Raw genomic sequence first — 22,559 nt, forward strand, 5'->3', positions numbered from 1 at the left:
CTAACCGATACACACATGCGAAACTCACCCCTCTTCAGTGCAGATCACTAAAAATAAACAAGACCACAACCACACAGACTGAACAGAATGTATTTCAGCTTAAGTACAGTGTGTCCTTAACTAGATTGATTGAATGTTTATTGGTCAAAACAGGTTTTATATGCAGATTCACCAATTATGAAAAATCCATCCATCCGTCGTCAACCGCTTATCCTGCATACAGGGTCGCGGGGGGCTGGAGCCAATCCCAGCTGACATCGTTTGTGATAATACCTCTATGAGTCACCGAGGCCTTAAAGCTCAAATGTAAAAAAAACCTATTAAACCAAAAAACAAAAGTAAATACATCAAAGCAACAATTACAAACAGGCCACAATGACCTGATGATTTTCTTTTTACTTTATTGAGACACATTTGAAAACAATCATTATATTTAAAAACAGTCATTATTTTTAAAAAACATCCAGAAAGTTTAGCTTAGCTTTCGACCGTTCGAGACCGGTCAGAACTGGGATATTTCCCAGTTGAAACTTCCGACTTCCCACCTCAAAGCGTTCCAGGTGCACGGTGGTGCACGACGCCGAAAGTGAACAAAAACCATGGCTGACCGTGACAAAGTGTGCACACAGTTGCACCCTCAGCAGTGCTTTAGGTGTTACTTCAAAGGATGGCAGTTTAACTGCAACCAACTGATATAAATAGCCTCTACCTTACTAGTTCTGTGAACCCCTCTAGCTACATCAGCTGGTAACCCTCAAGTCAGTCAGTGTTGTAGGTTACACTTCCTAATGTTTTGGCATTTTTAACAATAACTTTTATGCAGAGAAGATTACTTTGAGATTCTTTCCTGTAGCCAGCTACCTAATAGGCCTAACATATTTCTACATCAATGCACATGCAGAACAGGTTTTACTATATGATTGTATGTATTTTAATTTTAATACATGCAAATATACGTTTTGTTGCCTTTTAGTTTATGGTTTACCATTTACAGTGTGTGTTTCCATGGGCGCTGACATTGTTTTGTGACGTCATTCAGCTGCTACTCGTTAAGTCGGGGTACATATTTTTCCTCCAAGTTCACAAGTAGGACTTAGTGTTGTGTTGTTCAATGAACGTTTTGTTCATAAGACCTAATCGTGTATATGACTCGGGAGGAACGGGTTGTCTCAGTGAGTGATTCATTCATTTACTTGCATGCGTGAAGGATCTTGGACTCTTACGTTCACTCGTCACAGGAAACAGAACTGATTAGTTCACGACTCTCAACTGTGAGTCTGTCTGAGTCGTTCATTTCTCACGTGACAGCTCCTACTGTGGAGCAGGAATGAGCGACTCGTTGCTGTATGAATGAGCACTTCAGAGATAATGATAGTAATTATAACATAAGCCTTTATGTGGCTGGTCTGGTTGTCTACTACTCGGGAAAGATTGTGAAAATGGAAGGATTTAGCCGGAGTAGTGGTGATTACATATTGACAACATATTTCTGTGGTTTTTACATGGTTTGAATTTGGTTGTGGGCCCAGGGGGGTTTATATAATGATGATATACAGTAATCAAGAGGTGAATTTGTGCATTATACTTTGTCAAATAAAGCAAGCCAGGCAGCCTTCTTTGCTTTTTAATCGCCCACTAGAGGGCTGCACCCTAGTTCAAATGAATGAAATGACTCAAAAAAAATTAGTTCATTTTAATGAATGAGATTTTAATGAATGAGTCTGTCAAAAGAGTCGAACTTTCCATCACTGATAGGGTTACGATATTAAAGCCCTATAACATGTCTTATATTTTCACTGAATGCCCCCTGAATTCAGTTTGATGGTAAATAAAACACAAAGGTTACGATATGGTAACCCTAGTTCTATAAACACAGGCGGAGTCCTCAACTTGACTTTATGGGTATTACCTCCTCCAATCTCAACCACACATCACCCTCTGAAATTTGAATTGTGCACGTAGATGACCATTAGATCGTGGCTACTGTATTATAGCAGTGTCCCTGCTGCAGACTAACCCTTCAGCAGAGTGGCATGGAGCGGCAGGGCCCATCAGTAGAGGGCCACGCTGTGACCTTCATGCTTTCTCACACAGGCTCCGCCCCCACTGGACTCTATGGATACAACGGGTGGAGCCCAATGACTGTCCACCCCAGCAACAACAAGCCAAGCCAAGCTGATCAGTGCGTCCGATGGGGGATGCAGTTAAATGAGCCAGTTTTCTTTTTACATCGATTTGAATGTTGGTGAATTCAGTGAAAATATTAGACATTTTCAATGGCTATAACTTTCAAACCAAACATCAGATTGGTCTGATATTGACAGGGGTTCACCCTGAGGTGGTCTGATCACTGTGAAGTGAAATAAGTCAGTGGAAACAGGAGGTTTTCTTTTAACATCAGTTTGAATCTTGGCTGAATCTAATCTAATACTTTCTTTAGATACTTGTGTTGTCTTAAGCATTTATTTATTTATTTATTTATTCATTCAATCGTTTCTGCCACACCAATTGCATTATGTTCAGCAGAAGCTAAGATTACCGTAATGCCTAGAAAAAACACGCATCGCAAGAATGAAGAGCAGTGCGCTCGTCTCATCCAGTACAGTCCCAGACGGGCTCTGTGTCTGTCAGACGGTCTAAAGGGGGTAGAAGCCTACGACCGTATCAGCTGAGCAATAACGCAGGGTAATGCACAGCAGAGGGGCAGGTAGATTTTGTTAAAATATATGACTTCATTCTCATTACATCTCGCAATATTATATCTGAAATTGTCATCTGCAAATGTCAGAGAACACAGATATGTGGGAGAGATTTTAATGTGCAGAAAGTTTTGAACATGAGCAGGAAACCTGCTGAAACACAGCTCTTAAGGTGCACGGGTTTATAACTGAATTAAAATGAATTAATTTATCATTGAGGTGAAAAGGTGTAACGTGCACATTTAAATACTTTAGGTTACTTCAGTCATGCCTGCATGTGTGTTGACTCAGCAGGGATGAAATAAAATTATAAAAAACAGGAGAAACATATTTGACAGCAATACAGAATGCCTGAGAGCCTCACAGCACTACATTACACTATATTTGTATTTATTGAATTGTCACCTGAGTTTCCTTTCATATAAATAAAGACATTTCCTCAATGAATTGGTGCAGAAAAATTCACCAGAATGCAGGAAATTAAGCGTTGAATGTTAAAACCCTGCTAACAACTATTTCTTCAATACATTTTTTTCCCCCCAAATACTAAGCCTATTAACATATATTGTTGTGTTGTTGTCATGGCCCCACTATTGTGCAGTGTCAAGTGTCATAAGCCCTTAAAAGCAAGGATGGTGTATCGGTGAGGGATGTCCGACCGATTTTGGTGGACCGCCTGGGCCAAAAATGCCAGGGCCGATTTTTTGTCCCATTCCAGCCCTGAACATGTTAATCAGTCTCTCTTCAGTGAGGAGTAAAGACGATATCAGATCAATCCGAACCAGCTAAGTTGTCTCTGCTTTGGTTTTATTTCTCAATAAAAAATGTTCAGAAGTAATCCTTTTCAGATTACACTGAATGCTGAAAACACAACCTGAATCCCACCGTGAGGATGTTTAGCTTTATCAAGCCTACAGGCTAAACCTTTTATTTAATACACAATCACCACATCAATACAAAATGAACTTTTCTTTAAATGTTTGAGCACATGGTGGAGCAAAATATTCTATTTGTTTTTATAATCTTGTAAAAACCTCGTCCTTCAAACTACAGGTTTGTCTGTGTAGCCTATGTGATGTTGTGCTGCCACCCTGTGGACAACGTTTGATAGGACTTTAAGTGATTTTCTGTTATTCTTTAGAAACCATGTGCATTCTGGTGAATTTTTCAGCTCCAATTCATGGTGGAAATGTCTTTATTGATATAAAAGGGAAACACAATGAATTATTTAATGAGGTAAATCAATTCAGTTATAAACTCCAGCAGTTTTCTGCTCATAGTCAAAACTTTCTGCACATTCAGAATCTCTCTCACATATCTGTTCTCTTAACAAACTTCATGAGGACTGAGTTAGTGCGCAAAGGTCCATTCAAACCAGCACCGGACTTTTCTAGAAGAGCTTTCCATTCAAGATAATTACAGTGACAGACTGTTCTGAACTTCCCCCACTCGTGGTGACATATGGTATGTGTGCTCATGCTCCAGTCAAAGCCCTGTCTGACATAGCAGTGCCAGTAATAAGGGGCTAACTAAACTAAAACAGGAAGTAAATCTAACAGAAACACAAGAAATTATATCAAATCAGTAAAATATATCAATATCAGCAGAACAAGACTACTGAAACTCACAAAGAAACATGACGAACAAACAAAATGACAAAAGTAAAACACACTACAGATGATGATAACCAGATAACCAGATAATTCATCAGAAAGTGAACACACACATACCCAGCAGAGTTAGTTTAACTGTCAGTGAACGCATCATATTCATGTTCATAATTGGCATTCACTGTCAAGTTGTTGCTTTACTTTTCATCTCAGCATCTCCATTTAGTTTTCTGTCTGTTTTTACATCATGTTCTGGCTCAGAGTGATGTCTGACAACTGACAACTCTCTGGACCAATATGTCTAACTAGCTGGCCTAATGTTACCTTTTCTTTGTATTCTTCTTTGGTGTTTTACCACCACCTATTGGATTAAACAGTGCACCATATTTACAGTGCCCACCCAAAGTGATTCCATTCACAACACAGTCCATCTGGTTATTTTTAAGTTGTATTGATTTTATTTCTTGTGTGTTGTGTCTATAGTAGCATTCTACCTACCTTCCCTAGGTTAAGAACCACTGGACTACAACAACATTTAATCAAGAAACGAGTTTGGAACTTAAGAAGAAGAAGACACTTTATTGTCACATACACAGACATGTTGCGAAATTCATTCTCTGCAATTAACGTAGTGTGCATTGCCCTTCTACAACACTTTTATATTACCAGTATTTATTTATGCCGCAGGAGACTGTACTGTATAAGGCATAGTCTGTTTAGTCTTATTTAATGTACAGTAACTTTGTTTTTATTTACTGTAAGAACGGTACTTTCTTGTCTGACACTTGTTTATGCTACTTTGTACACTTATCTCTCTCTGCTCTTGTCTTTGTTGTTGCAAACCGCAATTTCCCCATTGTGGGACAAATAAAGGTTTTCTTATGTTATCTTCTTATCTTAACCCATCCCTCAAGGGAGCAGTGGGCAGTGTTTATCAGTGTGTAGTCAATGTCACTGACTGGAGAACCTAACATGTTTTTGATGGTGGGGGAAACCGAAGCACCGGAGGAAACCCACGCAGACACGGGGAGAACATGCAAAACTACACATCAACATTAACTTGACTTTAAACCCCTCTTCCTCCAGCCTCTCTGACTGTGAGTCCCAGCTGCTCTCAGCATTTTGAAGGAGAGTTTGTCTTTCTGAGCTGTGAGGAGGACGACAGCTCTGCTGGATGGACGCTGAGGAGGAACACAACCAGAGAAACCAGGACTCAGTGTGACGCTGACTGGGGAAGATCAGCTGGTTCTTCATGTAACATCAGCTACATCGACCCATTGGACAGTGGAGTTTACTGGTGTGAGTCCAGAGAGGGAGCAACCAGTAACACCATCAGCATCACTGTCACTGGTAAGATCAGACTGTGGAGTTAGTGTTGATGAAGCTGTGTGTAAATGATGAAATGCTGAAGTTTGTCTCTGTGTTGAGGTGGACCAGTGATCCTGCAGAGTCCTGTCCTCCCTCAGCGGTCGTGGAGAGTCTCCATCCAGCTGGATCTCTGTCACAGGTGAGGAGGTTACCTTTGATTTCAGGATTTATTTCATCCAGAGAGTCACCTGAGCAGGTGGATTTCATGGTGTCTTTATATCGACGCAGGGCCACAGGTAACACTAAATTAATTATCACGGTGTACATTGGTGTTGCATCAGCTGGGCAGAGTTGATTTGAGTACAAACTTCTCTTGCAGCTCCCTCCTGACATTTTGCTCCCTAGGCAACAGCCATGTAACTTATGCTACGGGCCGGCCCTTAACTGATCCAGTGTTTTCTGGTTCTCAAATGATGGTAAAGTGTTTGAGTCATCAGCAAATAAACCTCGGATTTCCTTCATAGATCACAAACAGCCAGGACACTTCCCTGTGGAACTCCTCATGTTCTAGTTTGTCTTGTAGATGATGTTGAACTCTGGATCTCAGACTTCAGCAGCAGCGACAGTCTCACTTTAAACTCTTTTAATCTTAAACTGTAAGCAGCTGTGTGAGAGCGGTTATCAGGATTAACTCTGACAGGTTTAAAACCAATCAGTATCAAATGATTACTCACAGAAAGACTGATTCAGGTGAACTTACACTACAGGGCTTCCCCCAATGTGTTGAACTAAGTAAAGTTCTGATCTGTTATGTCTCCTTCTCGTTGCAGCAGAGCAGCCAGAGGACATGAGAGGGAAAACCAGAAAATATTAAACTTTCCCTCATAACCAAAAAAACACTTTCTGTCACACATACGGAACAACCCCCAGCTGTAGCTCAGTATATTCAATGTATGTGCACAGTAGCGCAAGGTAGTAACAACGGGCCCCAGTACAGGCTGTTAAGTTGTGTGCCTTGTTTCCTCGTTGTGCATGGTTTAACAACTGATAACATTAGATGCAGTAAATGCCTAACATCCTTAAATCGATTTCTTTCTCCATATTAACATATTTACAGTTCTCTTTGTGTGCGTATCTCTCCAACTTACACGCTGCTGCTGAGTGTCTGCACGCAGCAAGATAAAGTACCATCATGTGATGGATTTCAGATTTGGACTGTGTGTGTGTGCGTGTATATTAATAGACAAAAAAAATCTGCATCAAATGTGAGATAAAAAAAACAACAACAAACAAGGATTAAATTACTAAAATAACAGACAATGAAAATAATAATAATTTACCTACCTTTAAATTTAGCTGACGCTTTTATCCAAAGTGACTTACAAATGCTATACATTTCAGAGGTCGCATGCCTCTGGAGCAACGATGGGTTAAGTGTCTTCCTCAGGAACACAATGGTGAAGGGGACACAATGGGAATCAAACCTAGGTCTCTCACACCAAAGGCATGCATCTTCTCCATTGCGCCATCGCCACTCTAATTGAAAACTTAAGAACAATTATTATATTTGAGTCTATTCTGGTTGTCCTCAGTTTGTGGCATGAGGAGACATATTTTGCTGCAATTAGTTGACATTTGGGCATTTCTCCCAGTAAATAGGGGGGTTTCTGTGTGTCTGATATAAATTCAAATTCAGGGTATATCTGGGAAATGTTTGCAACATGTTTTTTTTCAATGTTTTATATTTAGGGCATGAGGTTAGAAAGTGCAGATTGGTCTCTAACTGTCCTCTGAGTCTCCACCTGTCCTCTGAGTCTCTACCTGTCCTCTGAGTCTCTCCTGTTGTGGTAGTCAGCTCTGTCTGTGGCGACCCTTTTCTATGGCCAGGCTGTGTTCACTCAGTCTGTATGTTGTCGACATTTTTCTTAGTTTGGGACATTTCATTGTACTCAGGTAATTTGCCAGTCTGAATTCTCTTTTTATGGTCAGATAACATTGTAATTTACTTTGTGTTTTGGTTGTTTCTTTCCAGTATTGTTGATAATGTGGTTTGGTCTGTCACTGTCAAAATCTTTAAACGTCACTTTAAACAGCTGAGTGCAGGAGGTGTCCCCTGTGGTGCTGAAATGATGCAGACTTTAACAGGCAATTTCAGTACAATAACCTCCCAAATCACGACAACCACATTCTTCTTCGACAGAGAGGCAAGACATTTACATGGTGAATAAGAAAGAAAAGTGGCCTATTTATAACACAACACCATGTCCTGAAAACAGGCCAGCTATGGTGTATGTACCCACAAGCACATCCACAGGATCCAACAGGTGCTCAGCAGTGACCTGTCCCCAAAATGACAACAGCCTTTTAAACAGCCGCACAGCAGCCACACCAAATCCACTGAAAAAGCACTTGTAAAGTTACTCACCTAGTTGAAAGGCATCCGACGAGCCTGCATTGAGCAAAATCTTTGACAATGTCCTCAGTAATCCTAAACAATCTTATTTGGGAGCTGTGTGACCCTCTCCTCCTGTTCTTTTCTCTCCTGTCTCTTCTTGAAACTACTTTTATGTTTGAGTGGCATGACTGCTAGCTTGCACGTGTGCTCTGCTTGTCTACTTGTCAGATTTTGCGCTTCACCCGGTTACTGGAGTCTTGTCACATGATCAAATAGAAAATTGACAGGCATATACATATTACCCAGCAATCATCACTGTATTTGTCGTCTATGTAACTCAAATACCAAAGCAAATTAAAGCTGCAAGCAGCGTTGGGCGGGCCCTCGCACTTGTAGCGCGTCCGGGTGTGACTCGGCCGAGTTGCATATTCTGGAGCTCTGCCGGTGCGGCTGTGAATTTGCTACGCAGTTCCGACGCTGCATGAAGGTGCTATATGTCACTTCCTGTGTCTCCTATGTGGAGCTACATAGCACTTGCCGCTATGAATATAAATCGGTATTGGCGTGTACATGTCTTTGGGGTGGGACAGTTATCAAGCATGTAAAGTTTTGTTCAGATGTGAGTATGAACACTGAAGTTACAACTTCCTGTGTCATGGCGAAGAGTTGATCTTTGACACCACGCCACGGACACGCCCATTGACGAAAACTCACAGATAGCAGAACTTTTCATCGTCAATACCTTTAGAAGGCACAGCACAAATTTTAAGTTGGTCCGAATAAATTTCAAAATCAAATCAAATTTCAAACCCAAGAACACACTAAGACAGATGCTGGTACACCCCAAAGACCGCACACCCAAACACAAGAAAAGCAATCTAGTGTATGCGGTCCAATGCAGTGAGGAATGCACAGACCTGTATATTGGGGAGACTAAACAACCACTACACAAACGCATGGCTCAACACAGAAGGGCCAACTCCTCAGGTCAAGACTCTGCTGTCTACTTACATCTGAAGGACAGAGGACACTCGTTTGAGGACCACCAGGTGCACATTTTAGACAGAGAAGATGGATGGTTTGAAAGAGGTGTCAAGGAAGCATCTACACCAGGGTTGAGAAGCCGTCACTGAACAGGGGAGGGGGTCTACGCCACCACTTATCCCCCACTCACAATGCTGTCCTTTCATCACTTCCCAGGAAACTCAACAAACGTAACCTATTGGCCTCAGGTGAAGATACCAACGATGGTCGTTCAGTCTTGGCCACAGGTAGTCTTAACGACTGTAACGACTGTCGTCACAGCAACAAGGAACACTAACGAACCAGTGGTATCGATGACCCGGGATAACGACCCCACTGAGGTTAAATAACTGAGTTTCCCTGCCAGTCAGTCAGAACTGAAGAAGTCCTTTGGATGAGGGACGAAACGTCTTCCAGTATCTTCAACCAAGACCAGTTGCCCTTGATTTTAACCTTCGTTGGATGGTTATAAAGGGAGCAGAGCCACGGAGCCTCTTTTCCAATGGTGCAAGAGCACATGCATTTTAAATATTTGTTACTGAGAATTTTATTACAAGAACGATAAATAAACACTCACGCACGCATTTGTGAACATCATTTGAGAGACATCTGTTTTGTGTTCTCACGCATAAATCCATCCCTTTCACTAACTACACCGTTTGCTCCTCGTAACATACACTCACCTAAAGGATTATTAGGAACACCATACTAATATGGTGTTTGACCCTCTTTCGCCTTCAGAACTGCCTTAATTCTACGTGGCATTGATTCAACAAGGTGCTGAAAGCATTCTTTAGAAATGTTGGCCCATATTGATAGGATAGCATCTTGCAGTTGATGGAGATTTGTGGGATGCACATCCAGGGCACGAAGCTCCCGTTCCACCACATCCCAAAGATGCTCTCTTGGGTTGAGATCTGGTGACTGTAGGGGCCATTTTAGTGCAGTGAACTCATTGTCATGTTCAAGAAACCAATTTGAAATGATTCAAGCTTTGTGACATGGTGCATTATCCTGCTGGAAGTAGCCATCAGAGGATGGGTACATGGTGGCCATAAAGGGATGGACATGGTCAGAAACAATGATCAGGTAGGCCGTTTGAACGATGCCCAATTGGCCTGAAGTGTGCCAAGAAAACATCCCCCACACCATTACACCACCACCAGCAGCCTGCACAGTGGTAACAAGGCATGATGGATCCATGTTCTCATTCTGTTTACGCCAAATTCTGACTCTACCATCTGAATGTCTCAACAGAAATCGAGACTCATCAGACCAGGCAACATTTTTCCAGTCTTCAACTGTCCAATTTTGGTGAGCTCTTGCAAATTGTAGCCTCTTTTTCCTATTTGTAGTGGAGATGAGTGGTACCCGGTGGGGTCTTCTGCTGTATTTTTCTATCTGGCCGTATTCTTTGGTTGCTTTGAAATCAACAAACACGTACCCATTTAACTCCATTACATTAGGATGATGGTTGCCAAGTAATCAGGAGGAAATAGAAAGAAATATATTTTATTATTTTCATTGTGGGTATATTTCATGTTGCTTTATTTTCTCTGCATTTTTTTATCTTGTCTAAGGGCAAATTATTTGTTTCTTTAAAATCATAAAATTACCTCTCATGGCATCTAGTATGTTTTCAACATTGCCTTCTTTCAGCCTCTTGTTCTCTCTTTTAAGTTCCTTAATTTGCAGCTGTGCCTTACTCCAGTTCCTGGGCAGTAGGTCCTCATCTGATGACTCCTTTGCAGAAGTTGACTACACCAACACACAAAGACAAAAAAACTCTACAGGGTCAGACACAAGATTAAATAGTCTCCAGCCTCTTTACCAGCAAAGTCACATACAAGCTAGTACTTTAATGAATCACTTAAATAATTTACCTCTAAAGATGCTCGCTTAGCCACCAGCTCCTTCTATAGGTCTTCAATCATTGGTCTGCTGTCTCTTTTGAGGTACAGGTTGCCCTTTTGCTGTCAAAATGACAATTGAAAGTTTTTTAATTCATAGTTTTCAGTCACGTGACATTTGCGGTACCTGGAGGGCAAAACAACAGACCAACACTAATAGGCTAATATTGGCTAATTATTGTTTAAATTCTGAGGGTTTAAAGGTTGTGATGATGTACCCCCCCCCCCCCATCAATAAATATCAGTTAAACAAGAATCACAAATGTTTATTTATCAGAAATGGTGAAATACTTCTAGTATTAAATCAAATATTACCACATTTACAAACTTTCATAACTATCATAAAGCATCTACCATAAAGAAATCATAAAAGTGAAAAAAACAAATGGCATTACTTGTAATTAGTGACATAAAAATGGCAAACTAAGATGCTAAACCTTGGTTACATTTAAATATGCTTTTGCTTTTCAGTTTAAGTTTTCTTCACATCAATATTGAGTAAGGAAACTAACTTAACTTACCTGTTTTGTTGGCCTTTCGTCCTCCTCTTCCACATCCTTCATCCACCTACTGTTTGGCTTTGTCTTCCTCTTGAGTGTTTGGTTCCAGATGTCTTCACCCTTTATGAATTCCTCCCTCTTCTTGCAAAGGTCACTGTAGTTGTCTGTGAAAAGAGTTTGTGTAAATTACACTGAGCAAATTAAAATCCCGACTGGGTCTTTGGGCTATGTCTTTAAGCTCTCCCTAACAGACAGCTTGTTGGCAATATTAAATTAACATTATCCACAATTTTAAATTATTAGTATCCAAAAACACAAAACAAACCCAGTTATGCTAATCCTTGAAGTTAACCATTAACATTAAGCTAGGTGACAGATTAAGTGCTAGCAAACTTACCCCCGAGCATTAACACCTTAGCAGGGAAAAAGGCCGGACCATCTTTCTTTTTTCTGCCTTTGTTCCAATTAACATTTATCCATCCATCTTCATCCTCCAGTTTGGGGCACTCTGTGACCATTTTTGAAGATTTTTGCTGGTCTTCAACACTCATCCAATCAATTTTTCCAACTTCCACGGTTTTGTCCTTGAAATAATATATCGCAAATGCCATTGTGGAGGATAATTAATGTTATCACTGACAATTATGTTTGTTTTTGGCAACCGCGACCGTTAGTTAACATCAAAGATGCTGTACCGTCGGGTGAGATGCGCGCGAACCACAGCTCTTTGACTCAAACGGTGCAAACGGATCGCACGGCCTGCTATCGCGAGAGGTGCGCGACTGCATCGAAAAGCATGTTGGGATTAAGCGGGAGATTTAGCTTGCTTCTGTAGTTGGCTAACGTTACCTCATTCTTATATGGCCACCTCTCGGTCCAGTTTGACGTTAACAGCAGATGTTTTTAGCCGTGCACAACAAGCGAATTAATGGCAAAACGTCTAGGACCTTACAAAAGATACTTGCGCGGCACAGACGCAGTACCAAGGAGAACTAAATTCAGATGGAATGCAAAGGTAAGTTACTTTGGACCACTTTTATTAAAGTCAGATTACACAGGACAGTTGTAATTTACTGCTGGTCTTGCGCTAATCTATCAAGATGAGGCTTCATTTTAAATGCATGCATAATGAAGTGCCTACAAACAGTAACGTTACAAATAGCTATATGACTGAAACGTCTCTTTGTCTCTCAAATGCAGAGAAGCCAAGAAGATGGCAGTTCAAGTTCAAATAATGAGGATGGTGATGACAGTTACCTAAATGTGGTCAGTATGAATGATGATCAGGCTGACACTGCAACTAATATTGTCATTGTCGATTAATCATTTAAATGTTATAGTAATGACAAACACCCACCAGAAGTTCCCAGTGCCTATAATGATCTCTTCAAATAGCTTCCTGACTCAGATCAGCAGCCAGAAAAGGCTTTTACATTTTTTTAATATTATAATGATATGAAAGAAGGGAAAGCAAATAATTCTTAGTATTTGTGTAGCTATAACCAGCTAATGTTTGGTATTTTTACTTTGTAAATGACTAAAACTATTAATTTATTATCTAAGTTAGAATTAAATTTCCTGCTGATTAAAATTGGATTTTTTTCAGACCTAGCTTCTCATTAAATAAATATAGACATATTTATAAGCATTCCACTTTTGTCCTCAAGTTGTCAAATAGATGTTTACCATTATTCTCATATCACAGTTTCCTGCACATAAACAGTAATATCTAATATCTATTAATTGTGGTACAAGACAAGCCTGTCATTTCTTGAAATGTTCCTTGGCATTTTACCCTTCATGTTTTTTCCTTTGTTAACCTTTAGAACAACAATAAAGGAGATGGAGTAAACACAGAAGATGACATGTGGAATGCATCCAACAGTGAAGATGAAGAGGATGAAGTAGACAATGAAGACTTTTCCACAACTGGGCTGTTGGGTACTGATATTCAAGAGGTAAATACATAATTACACAGTTTAGCCCCACTGGTTATTATGTGTTCTTTCCAACCTATTGCTCCAAGGTGACAATGCTGGGCCGACTGCAAATTGGTGAGCACATTCATGCTTCTCAGAGGATGTACCCTGTCAACTATGTTGACATTATTACTTTTTGTCCAGTGCCACCCTAACTCCATTCTCCCACTCCTGGCATTCTCCTAATATGCACCAAGCCAGTGGCAGCAGAGGACCTGCACAAATTCAATGAGATTATTTTATTCATCAAATTATTTTTTTCTCTTTCCCTTGTTAACTTTCAGAACGACAGTGAGGATGACCAAATAAACACAGAAGATGACTTGAATTTTGCTTCCAACAGTGAAAACAAAGATTATGAAGTGGACAATGATAACTCCTCCACAAGTAGCCTGTTGGATACTGACATCGAAGAGGTAAATACACAAATGTGCATTGCACAGTTTTTATCTTTACTAAATAAATGCCTACCCTTTAAATTAAGTCTTTCAAGTCATCTTTTTGCGTTGTTAACCTGCAGAACGAGCATGACCTATCAGATTCCAAAGCAAACATGCTTGATGCTGCAAGGAGTGAAGATGAAAACGATGTGGACAGTGAAGATTTGATGGAGGGCAACACTAGTGGAGAAAACACATCTGAATTTTCTGAGGTATGTAGTAAGTGGTTCAATGACATGGTGTTAGTAGTTAGTGTAATAGCATATGTAAAAAAGTCCGGTTCATGAAATGAGTGCATTAATAGTCAATATAAAATAGCTATGGGCTAGCTATTTCCCATGGATAGATAGAAAGCTATTTGCTGTGTCTAAATCACCTGGGGAAATCGCAGTGCGTTGCCTAGAAATCATGTTTTAGGATTTTGTTACATTATTTGACACCTTATTTATAGTTGTGTGAGGTAGAGTTGAGGAACCAGGAAGTAGTGCAAGGCTCTCTATTCTATTTTAAAAATAACACTGTGTGTAAATGTGGAATTCAGTAGGGCTGGTTAGCTTTGTGGGAGCACTTTAAACTGAGTGATGACAGCAGTTGTATGGAAGAGAACTAGTAAGGATATTTCGCCACCATTAGGACTGATGTCACATCATGTATGGGTAATTAGGCTCTACAAAAGTTTAACGTATAGGTACACACACAGATAGCTAAGAGGGCTGGTCAATAAAACTATAATTATCGCAATGTACTTTTTTCAATAACAATATAACAAATGTTCATTTTGTTTACTGAAATCATAAACGAATTAGGACTTAGTACTTTATTAAGATGTTTATTTTGTTAAAGAAAAAGGACTGAGCTTTGAGCTTTGGTTGTTTGTCTATGTGTGGCCCTGCGATGGACTGGCGACCTGTCCAGGGTGGACCCCGCCTTTCGCCCAATGTCAGCGGGGATTGGCTTCCCCCTGTGACCCTGTACGCAGGATAAGTGGTTGATGATGGATGGATGGTTCTACCTCAGAATTGTGAACTGATCCACTGTCTGGCCTCGTGTTGACCATAAAGAAGAGTTTAAACCACAATTAACCATTAGGTTTCTTCAACTTTCACTCAGGAGCACAAATCAAAAGAAACAACGATTTGATACTTACCGTGATAATTAGCGTCCAGCCCTAGTAGCTACTCTTTCTTTTGGGATTGCAGCTTGATAGGATATGTTGAAAGTATTATCAGTTTTGTTATAATCCATGGCAAGCATTTCAAGAAAATTACATTTGCTAAAATTAAACAGTGTGCTAGACTGATAGTCCTGATTCGTGTTCTCTCTCTCTCTCTCTCTCTCTCTCTCTCTCTAGGTCAGTGAAGACACAGCAGATACTGGTGACAAGCCCTTGTATCCTGGTGCACCTCTCTCAAAAGGAGAAAGTGTATTGATGCTAATGTCCTATCTGTTACGGCACAATTTAACCGGCGAGGCACTTACTCACTTACTGGAAATGTTTAACATAATGTTTCCAGGTCTGATCCCATCTTCACATTACATTTTCCACAAAGAATTTGGAAGTTCATCTAAATTTGAAGTTCACTTTTATTGTGAAAGCTGTTTTAAATACTTTGGCATTAGCACAGACTGTCCCTCCCAATGTGACTCTTGCAAAACAGTATTTGATGCCAATGCAAACCTAAAGAATGGCTTTTATTTTCTTGTGTTGCCCCTGTATGCACAGATTAAGCAACTTCTGCAAGAGCATGGTGTCAGTCTTAATGAAAAAACTAGAACATTTGGGGTCCTCTCTGACATACAGTCTGGTGAAGAGTATCAAAATTTATGTGACAGTGGCATTCTTGGAAAAGATGACTTGACGCTTATTTGGAATTGTGATGGTGTGCACCAGTGTTTAAAAGTTCTAAATGCAGCATTTGGCCAATTCAGTGTCAGGTAATTGAACTGGATCCAGAAGTGAGGAAAAAGCATATTCTGATGTCAGCATTATGGTTTGGCCCAAGTAAACCATCCATGTTAACATTACTAACACCATTTGTTAAAGAGGCCTCATTATTAGAGACTGAAGGGATTGAATGGCAAGACGTACAGGGAAACAATCATGTATCCAAAGTGTTTGTGCTGCTTTGTAGCTCTGATTCGATGGCTCGTCCATTGCTTCGAAACACAAAGCAGTTTAATGGCTTTTACGGCTGTGACTTTTGCTATCACAAAGGTGGCAAATCCTATCCGTATGATCGACCTGAACCCCCACTTCGAAACGAGAGAGATCATTTCAGTCATGCAACGTCAGCTACAGTGAATGAGCCAGTGTTTGGAGTCAAAGGGCCATCTCCTTTAATGAAGCTTAGTCACTTCCAAATGATCAGTGGTTTCATTCCTGAATATCAACACAATGTGTGCCTTGGAGTCACTCGGCAACTTACTACGTTGTGGTTTGATACAACAAACAGTGAAACCCCCTGGTACATTGGCAAACAAAGTGAAGAGGTTGAGATCCTGTTGAGATAACTAGGACACCAAGGTCAGTGAGTGAAAGGAAGTTCTGGAAAGCGTCCGAGTGGCGAGCATTTCTACTCTTTTATGCTCTGCCTGTACTGAAAGGCATACTCCCTAGCAGATTTTGGAATCATTTGTTCCTATTGGTGTTTGGCATATATACATTACTACAGGATAAGATCAAGACTAGAAGCATCCTGATGTCAGAACTGGCTCTTAAAAAATTTGTCATAGACTATACGGGAAAGACCACATGACTTTCAACATACACTTGCTCACACACATCACACAAAGTGTGAAACACTGGGGTCCTTTATGGGCAACATCAACCTTTGCTTTTGAATCCAATATGGGGACTCTATTGAAGTATTTTCATGGAACACAGTATGTTCCTTCACAAATAGCTAGAAAATTTCTGTTGTGGAGAGAATTACCAGAAAAGGCAAAGCATACTATCAAAAGTGCAAAGGTTCAATCATTTGTTGAAAAACTTTATTTTAATAAGAGAAGAACAGAAAAATGTGAAGTACTAAATGAAAGTGTTTGGGCATCCCCCTTTGCAAGACAATATAACAGCTTCATATAGGCTTGCCATTACTCAGTTATGTGGAAATCTAAGTTACTGCTTCTGGTCCTACAACCGTTTTTTGGTTGATGGAGTTCTGTATCACAGTCATAAGTATGACAGACTAAAGAAAAGATACAACAGTGCTGCATGCTTGAATGATGGAACATTGTGTTTAATTAATGACTTAGTCATTTTTAAACAAAAGTGTACACATCAAAGCCCTGCATTTTGTGCATGTAACAAACATTGCTGTGTTTTAGTTGAGGTACTTGCTCAATCCAGCAGACCTTTATGTAAAGATTCACAAATAAATGTGAAGAGTACTTTCATACATGAGGTAAAGAAGACTGGAAACTTCAGTGCCATCTGGCCTGATATGATAACAATGAAATGCATTGTTGTCGAAATAGTTGAGAAAATGTACATTATACCTTTGCCAAATCCATATGAACGGGACTAAACGAGTCATGAGTCATATTCAGTGTTGTAGCCAATGATTTATGTGGGCCTAGTACATAATGAGATGATGTTTTGTGATGATATTTTCAAAACTACTTTAACCAACTTTAGGACTACATGTACTGTGAGTATATAATGAACTGGTAATGGTGTATGGCTCCTTTCACACCATGAACAAAATTGTCATTAAAATCGGCCAAATATTTATCTGTTTCTGTGTGGGTAAATAACACTACATAAAAGATTAGGTTCAGTTCCACCTCTGCACTAAGCACTTACTCTAAGCGATTCCACCCCAAAGCTGACCTGTTACCATGAAATTGAGCATGTTAGTTTAAAAGATGGTGTGTAAAACATTTGCTGGAGTATTACCTCAAAGAAGCCCATTTCATGTGAAAATTATTTAATAAGGTTACAAGAGTAAACACAAGTACAAGCCAAGTACACTTAAACTTTCAGTATTCAGAAAGAATACTTTTCTTTAGTATATCTTGATCAAATGATTAAGTACAAGTATATGCCAAATATACTTAGACTTTTCTGTATACTTGTCAATATAAGCCAAGTATACTTAAGTATAATTTTGTTAAGTATATATCTGAAAAGTATATTCAAAGTAGACTGAAAGCACACTCTCTTATTTTTAGTTTAAAACAAGTATTCTAATAGCACACTTGAATAAACTTATTTTTCGTAAGGGGCGGCAAGACAGCACCATAAGTTAACTGTTTACTTTTACTTTTTTCCCCCAGGCATGATATTAGCGTTGTCACCTCGAATAATATTTTTCTGTTAGCAGTAGTAACCCTAAATAGACTTTCTAAATGTTTAACCACAACGCTGTCAGGTCTCCGACATTGACACCGTTGCATTGGACACATTGTACAGCGGTGTTCATGATTGTAAACATTCAATTCACACACGGGTCTGTTTTCAATATGCTTGCGAGAGAGAGAGAGAGACAGAGCGAGCGACCGAATGAGAGGAGGTGCTGAGTGAATATATGCGCTGACCGCAGCTCTGTAATCAAATACGATTTTACCCATTTTAAATTGTTTCAATAAACAATTGAAAATCAATATGTGGCTGTCAGCGTTGATAATGTGGTGACAAATAAATAAAATGTGTGGGAAACACTGTTGTTCAATTGGCTTAAAATAATGTTACACTTACAGTCTGTCTGTACAGCAGTAAATTGTCATGTTATATTAATTGCCCCACAGTGATTTTTTTTTGTAGAGAAGTTGGATTCTCTCTCAGTGAAGTACTAGCTATTGTACATGATAATGCTGCCAATGTTGTGGCAGCTCTCAGGATCTTGGAAGACAAGTATTGAGTTGCTTCACATTAATGTAGTGGCCATACACTTCAGTTAGTGGTCAACCATGCTCTGAAGAAGGATCCTCAGATAAGCAAGACACTTGGGGCGGCAAGGTGCCTTGTAGAACATTTCAGGAAGAGTGAGCTGGCCAGCAGCAGCCTCAAAAACAAACAAAATCAATGGGGCACAGCGGAACATAAATTGTTCCAGGATGTTTCCGTAAGATGGAACAGTTCTTACTAAGTTGAATATAAATTATTATGAATATTTTTTACATATTGAAAATATGAGTTACAACAACAGACAGTTTTCAGGAGTAATACTGTTATATAAACTGTTCAGACTACAGTTATTAAGAAAGTCAGTAAATGAAGGTGATACAGGAAGTTTCAATTCAATTCAAATAACTTTATTTATCCATTAGGAACTTGCATCACTACATGTACTGTGAAACACAGCACAATACACAGACATATAATTAATAAACAGTTGTGAGTAAATAAGTTTATAAGTTCCACACATCTCTCTAATGATCATTCAGCAGAAGATAAATCTATAAATCAACATAATCAAAGATAATTTATCCATCAACTTCCTGCTGATCTACTTCTCACATAGTCTAACTTCCGCATCACTGCTGTGTTACAATATTACTAATAATAATAATAATAATAACAGACCGTCAGAACTTTATTTCAACTTTAAATGTTTCTGACATGGATTTATTTCACCTCTGTGTAATATCAGAGACGTTTTACAGAGCAGACACGCCACTCAATCACTTCCTGCTCACATACGGCTCTATGGGGAAAGTCCGTAATGCCAAAGATGGCGGCTTGTTGTCCAGGCCAAGTTATGCGAATCTACGTATTTTCATAATCGATGGCGTTGATGTCAATGAATCGCCACAGTCCAACACACACACACTCCTCTTACCTTGACACAGAACAAAGATCCATGAACAAGCGAACAAAGCCACGAATGGCGCTGATGTTAAAGCGACCATGACAGCAGAGCGCAGACTGGGTTCTTCTTCCTGTTGTATAGTTTTTGTTTTTACAGTAGACCCGCCCAAACAAGCGAGGAGGAAATGTGTCCCGTGATTTCAAAGAAAGCTGAACTGTTTACTGCATTAAACGCATATAGGCCAAAACAACAACAAAAATATATAAACTACAAGATTCTTTGATGACTAATGACATTAAAGTGCTACAGAATGTGCACATAATAACATGAACACTATAATGTGATGCAAACTTCCAACAGAAAAGAGGAATTATGTTGTATTATTATGACAGTTGTTACTGCAAAGCAAACTTTAAAAACAACAAAAGTCATGTTAAAAATGTTGGGAGTGATTTGAGAAAAAATATGTAGTTTGCATTATGAGTTGAAACATTTTTGACGTTTCTGTCTGTACCTTGGAGCTCTTTTAAGCCAGAGCCTTCAAAATGTGACACAAATTAGTCACGTGTTTGCTAATAAATTGTGTGTTTTCTCTGCAACACAGACAGAAAATGCATTTAGACTCAAACACAAGAAGTAAAATGTTATAATTCACCTCATAGTCTGGTTGTCAGTTGTAACATAAATGTGGGTGGAATGCAATATGTGAAATGTGAAATAGGTGAAATGTGCATCTGAATATTAGCGTGTGTTTGTGTTTGTCTTGCATCGTCACAGTGGTGTCAGATATGTGGCTCTCCTGGAGGCCTCAAGGGAGGGCCCACAGAGAAGCCTCCAGGTCTTACACTACCATTAAATAATAAACAAATAATCAATACTGTGTGTGTCAGACATACTGACATTCAAATAAAACATACAAAGTAGTGCTGGGCAACGATTACGAGTGGTGCTTTCACATGACAAACAGTTTGTTGTTGTCAACAACAATTTAAACAAGATTCCTTACTGACCAACTTGGTAAAGAAGAGGAGTTTACTTATTCAAGTTATACATTACCTAAAGTGGCCCACGTCTGTTTTTATCATATTATTTATCATCTGGAGCAACTGGGGGTTAAGTATGTTGCTTAGGGACTGTGGTGTCCGAACAACAATGCTGCGATGATGTGTTGAGAAGAAACCCGCTTGACACTGTTCTTGATCATAAAAGTTTATTACATCAAGGAGTTCAGCATTAATTACAAGCTCTGCAGCAGCTTGGAGAGTGACCCAGCACGATGACCACTCTGTCTTTCTGTACATCGAACACAGCTTATATAGGATATCAAAACAAGGGGTTAGAGGTCAAATTCTATAGAAGGGTTCGGTCCCTACATAACCACCAATCACTGCTCTTCTGTCCTGCTGCTACAGTGCTATTTTAAACTGTTATGCGTGAAATGCACATATATTATACACCACATATTCCCCCATGCGAGACTTAATTGAGTCTCGAAAACAAAAAGATTTCAAATGCACATATATATACACCACAGGACACAATGGTGGATGTGTCACAGAGGGAAACTACAAAACTGTGTCTTCAGACACACATGATGTTCTCATGTTTCTGCCAGCCAACAGTAAGGAGGAAGAACTGAACCCACATCCTGACTCAGACAGACGTGTGGGGGATGGTGAAGTTAAAATGAGCTCAGAGCTGCTTCATGCCAAACTCTGCCCTCTAAATGTCCCACCATTTTGTTTTCTAATCACAGGGACATGCCCAGACAGACATTCAGAGCCATCAGCTTTCGCTTTTGTTTCTCAGCTCCAGAGTTACGCTTAAAGAAAGTTGATGATCTTGTTTTTATCCGGTTTATTGACTCTTGGTTATCTCTGCTCTAAAGACAGGAAGCTGTTCATAAGTCAACAAATAACTGATATAAAGTCTGTCTGTTATAATATAAAGAGTCAGACTGGACTGTCAGCTTCCTGGTTTTAAATGAGGACATAATGCTCGCTGTCCAACCTGAAAGCTGGACGGCTGCCTGGAAGCTCAGGTGGGTCTTGGTTGACCTGCTTTTAATTCCAGCTCAGATCAGAGCAGCATTAACAGGATCAACAGCTCTGATCGTTCCTTCATTGTAAACATGTGAAATGAAAACATGTAGCTGACAGATTGCCCACAGGTTACTCTGCAGATTAAGAATTATTGTCTTTGCATTCTCTACATTTTGTAAAGATCTTCTTTCTAAAAACAACAACAACACCAAGAAGAAGAATCACACAAACTGGCAGACCAACTTTCAGTCCAACATTTCCCTCCTTGTCTCCTCCCTCCTTGTGTCCAGCTGTGTGACCTGCAGAGCAGAAACAGGTGTGAGGTATCAGCTGTCAGCAGGTGAACAGAATGTCAGACATTATCTACTGCACTTTGATCACATGACTCGTAGCAGCTGTTTCCTCTAAAGTCTCATCAGCAACATCTTTCTAAAACACAAACATCTGATCTGTGATGTTTCTCAGCTCAACTACCAGGAAGCAGCTTCACCTGAGAGACAAAGAGACACTCTGAGCTCTACACGCTGACCTGAGAGACAAAGAGACACTCTGAGCTCTACACGCTCACCTGAGAGACAAAGAGACACTCTGATCTCTACACGCTGACCTGAGAGACAAAGAGACTCTCTGAGCTCTACACGCTCACCTGAGAGACAAAGAGACACTCTGAGCTCTACACGCTGACCTGAGAGACAAAGAGACACTCTGAGCTCTACACGCTGACCTGAGAGACAAAGAGACTCTCTGAGCTCTACACACTGACCTGAGAGACAAAGAGACACTCTGAGCTCTACACACTGACCTGAGAGACAAAGAGACTCTCTGAGCTCTACACGCTGACCTGAGAGACAAAGAGACACTCTGAGCTCTACACGCTCACCTGAGAGACAAAGAGACACT

General features: G+C 39.9%; 1 protein-coding gene across 2 annotated transcripts in view; it reads right to left on the minus strand.

Annotated features, from left to right (window-relative positions):
• Window positions 1-20,960: 20,960 nt before the first annotated feature.
• The window catches only part of LOC119913119 (butyrophilin subfamily 2 member A1-like), a 206,992-nt gene continuing 205,393 nt past the window's right edge, over window positions 20,961-22,559 (minus strand). For both annotated transcript variants that reach the window (XM_038732452.1, XM_038732451.1), the window contains exon 3: window positions 20,961-21,958. In XM_038732452.1, coding sequence (XP_038588380.1) covers window positions 21,801-21,958 — 158 coding nt within the window. In that variant the 3' untranslated portion in view covers window positions 20,961-21,800. The remainder of the gene's footprint in view (window positions 21,959-22,559) is intronic.

The sequence above is a fragment of the Micropterus salmoides genome, unplaced genomic scaffold (genome assembly GCF_014851395.1).
Source record: "Micropterus salmoides isolate LMB-PRFRI ecotype aquatic unplaced genomic scaffold, ASM1485139v1 Ms_hic_scaffold_2, whole genome shotgun sequence".
Taxonomy (NCBI): domain Eukaryota; kingdom Metazoa; phylum Chordata; class Actinopteri; order Centrarchiformes; family Centrarchidae; genus Micropterus; species Micropterus salmoides.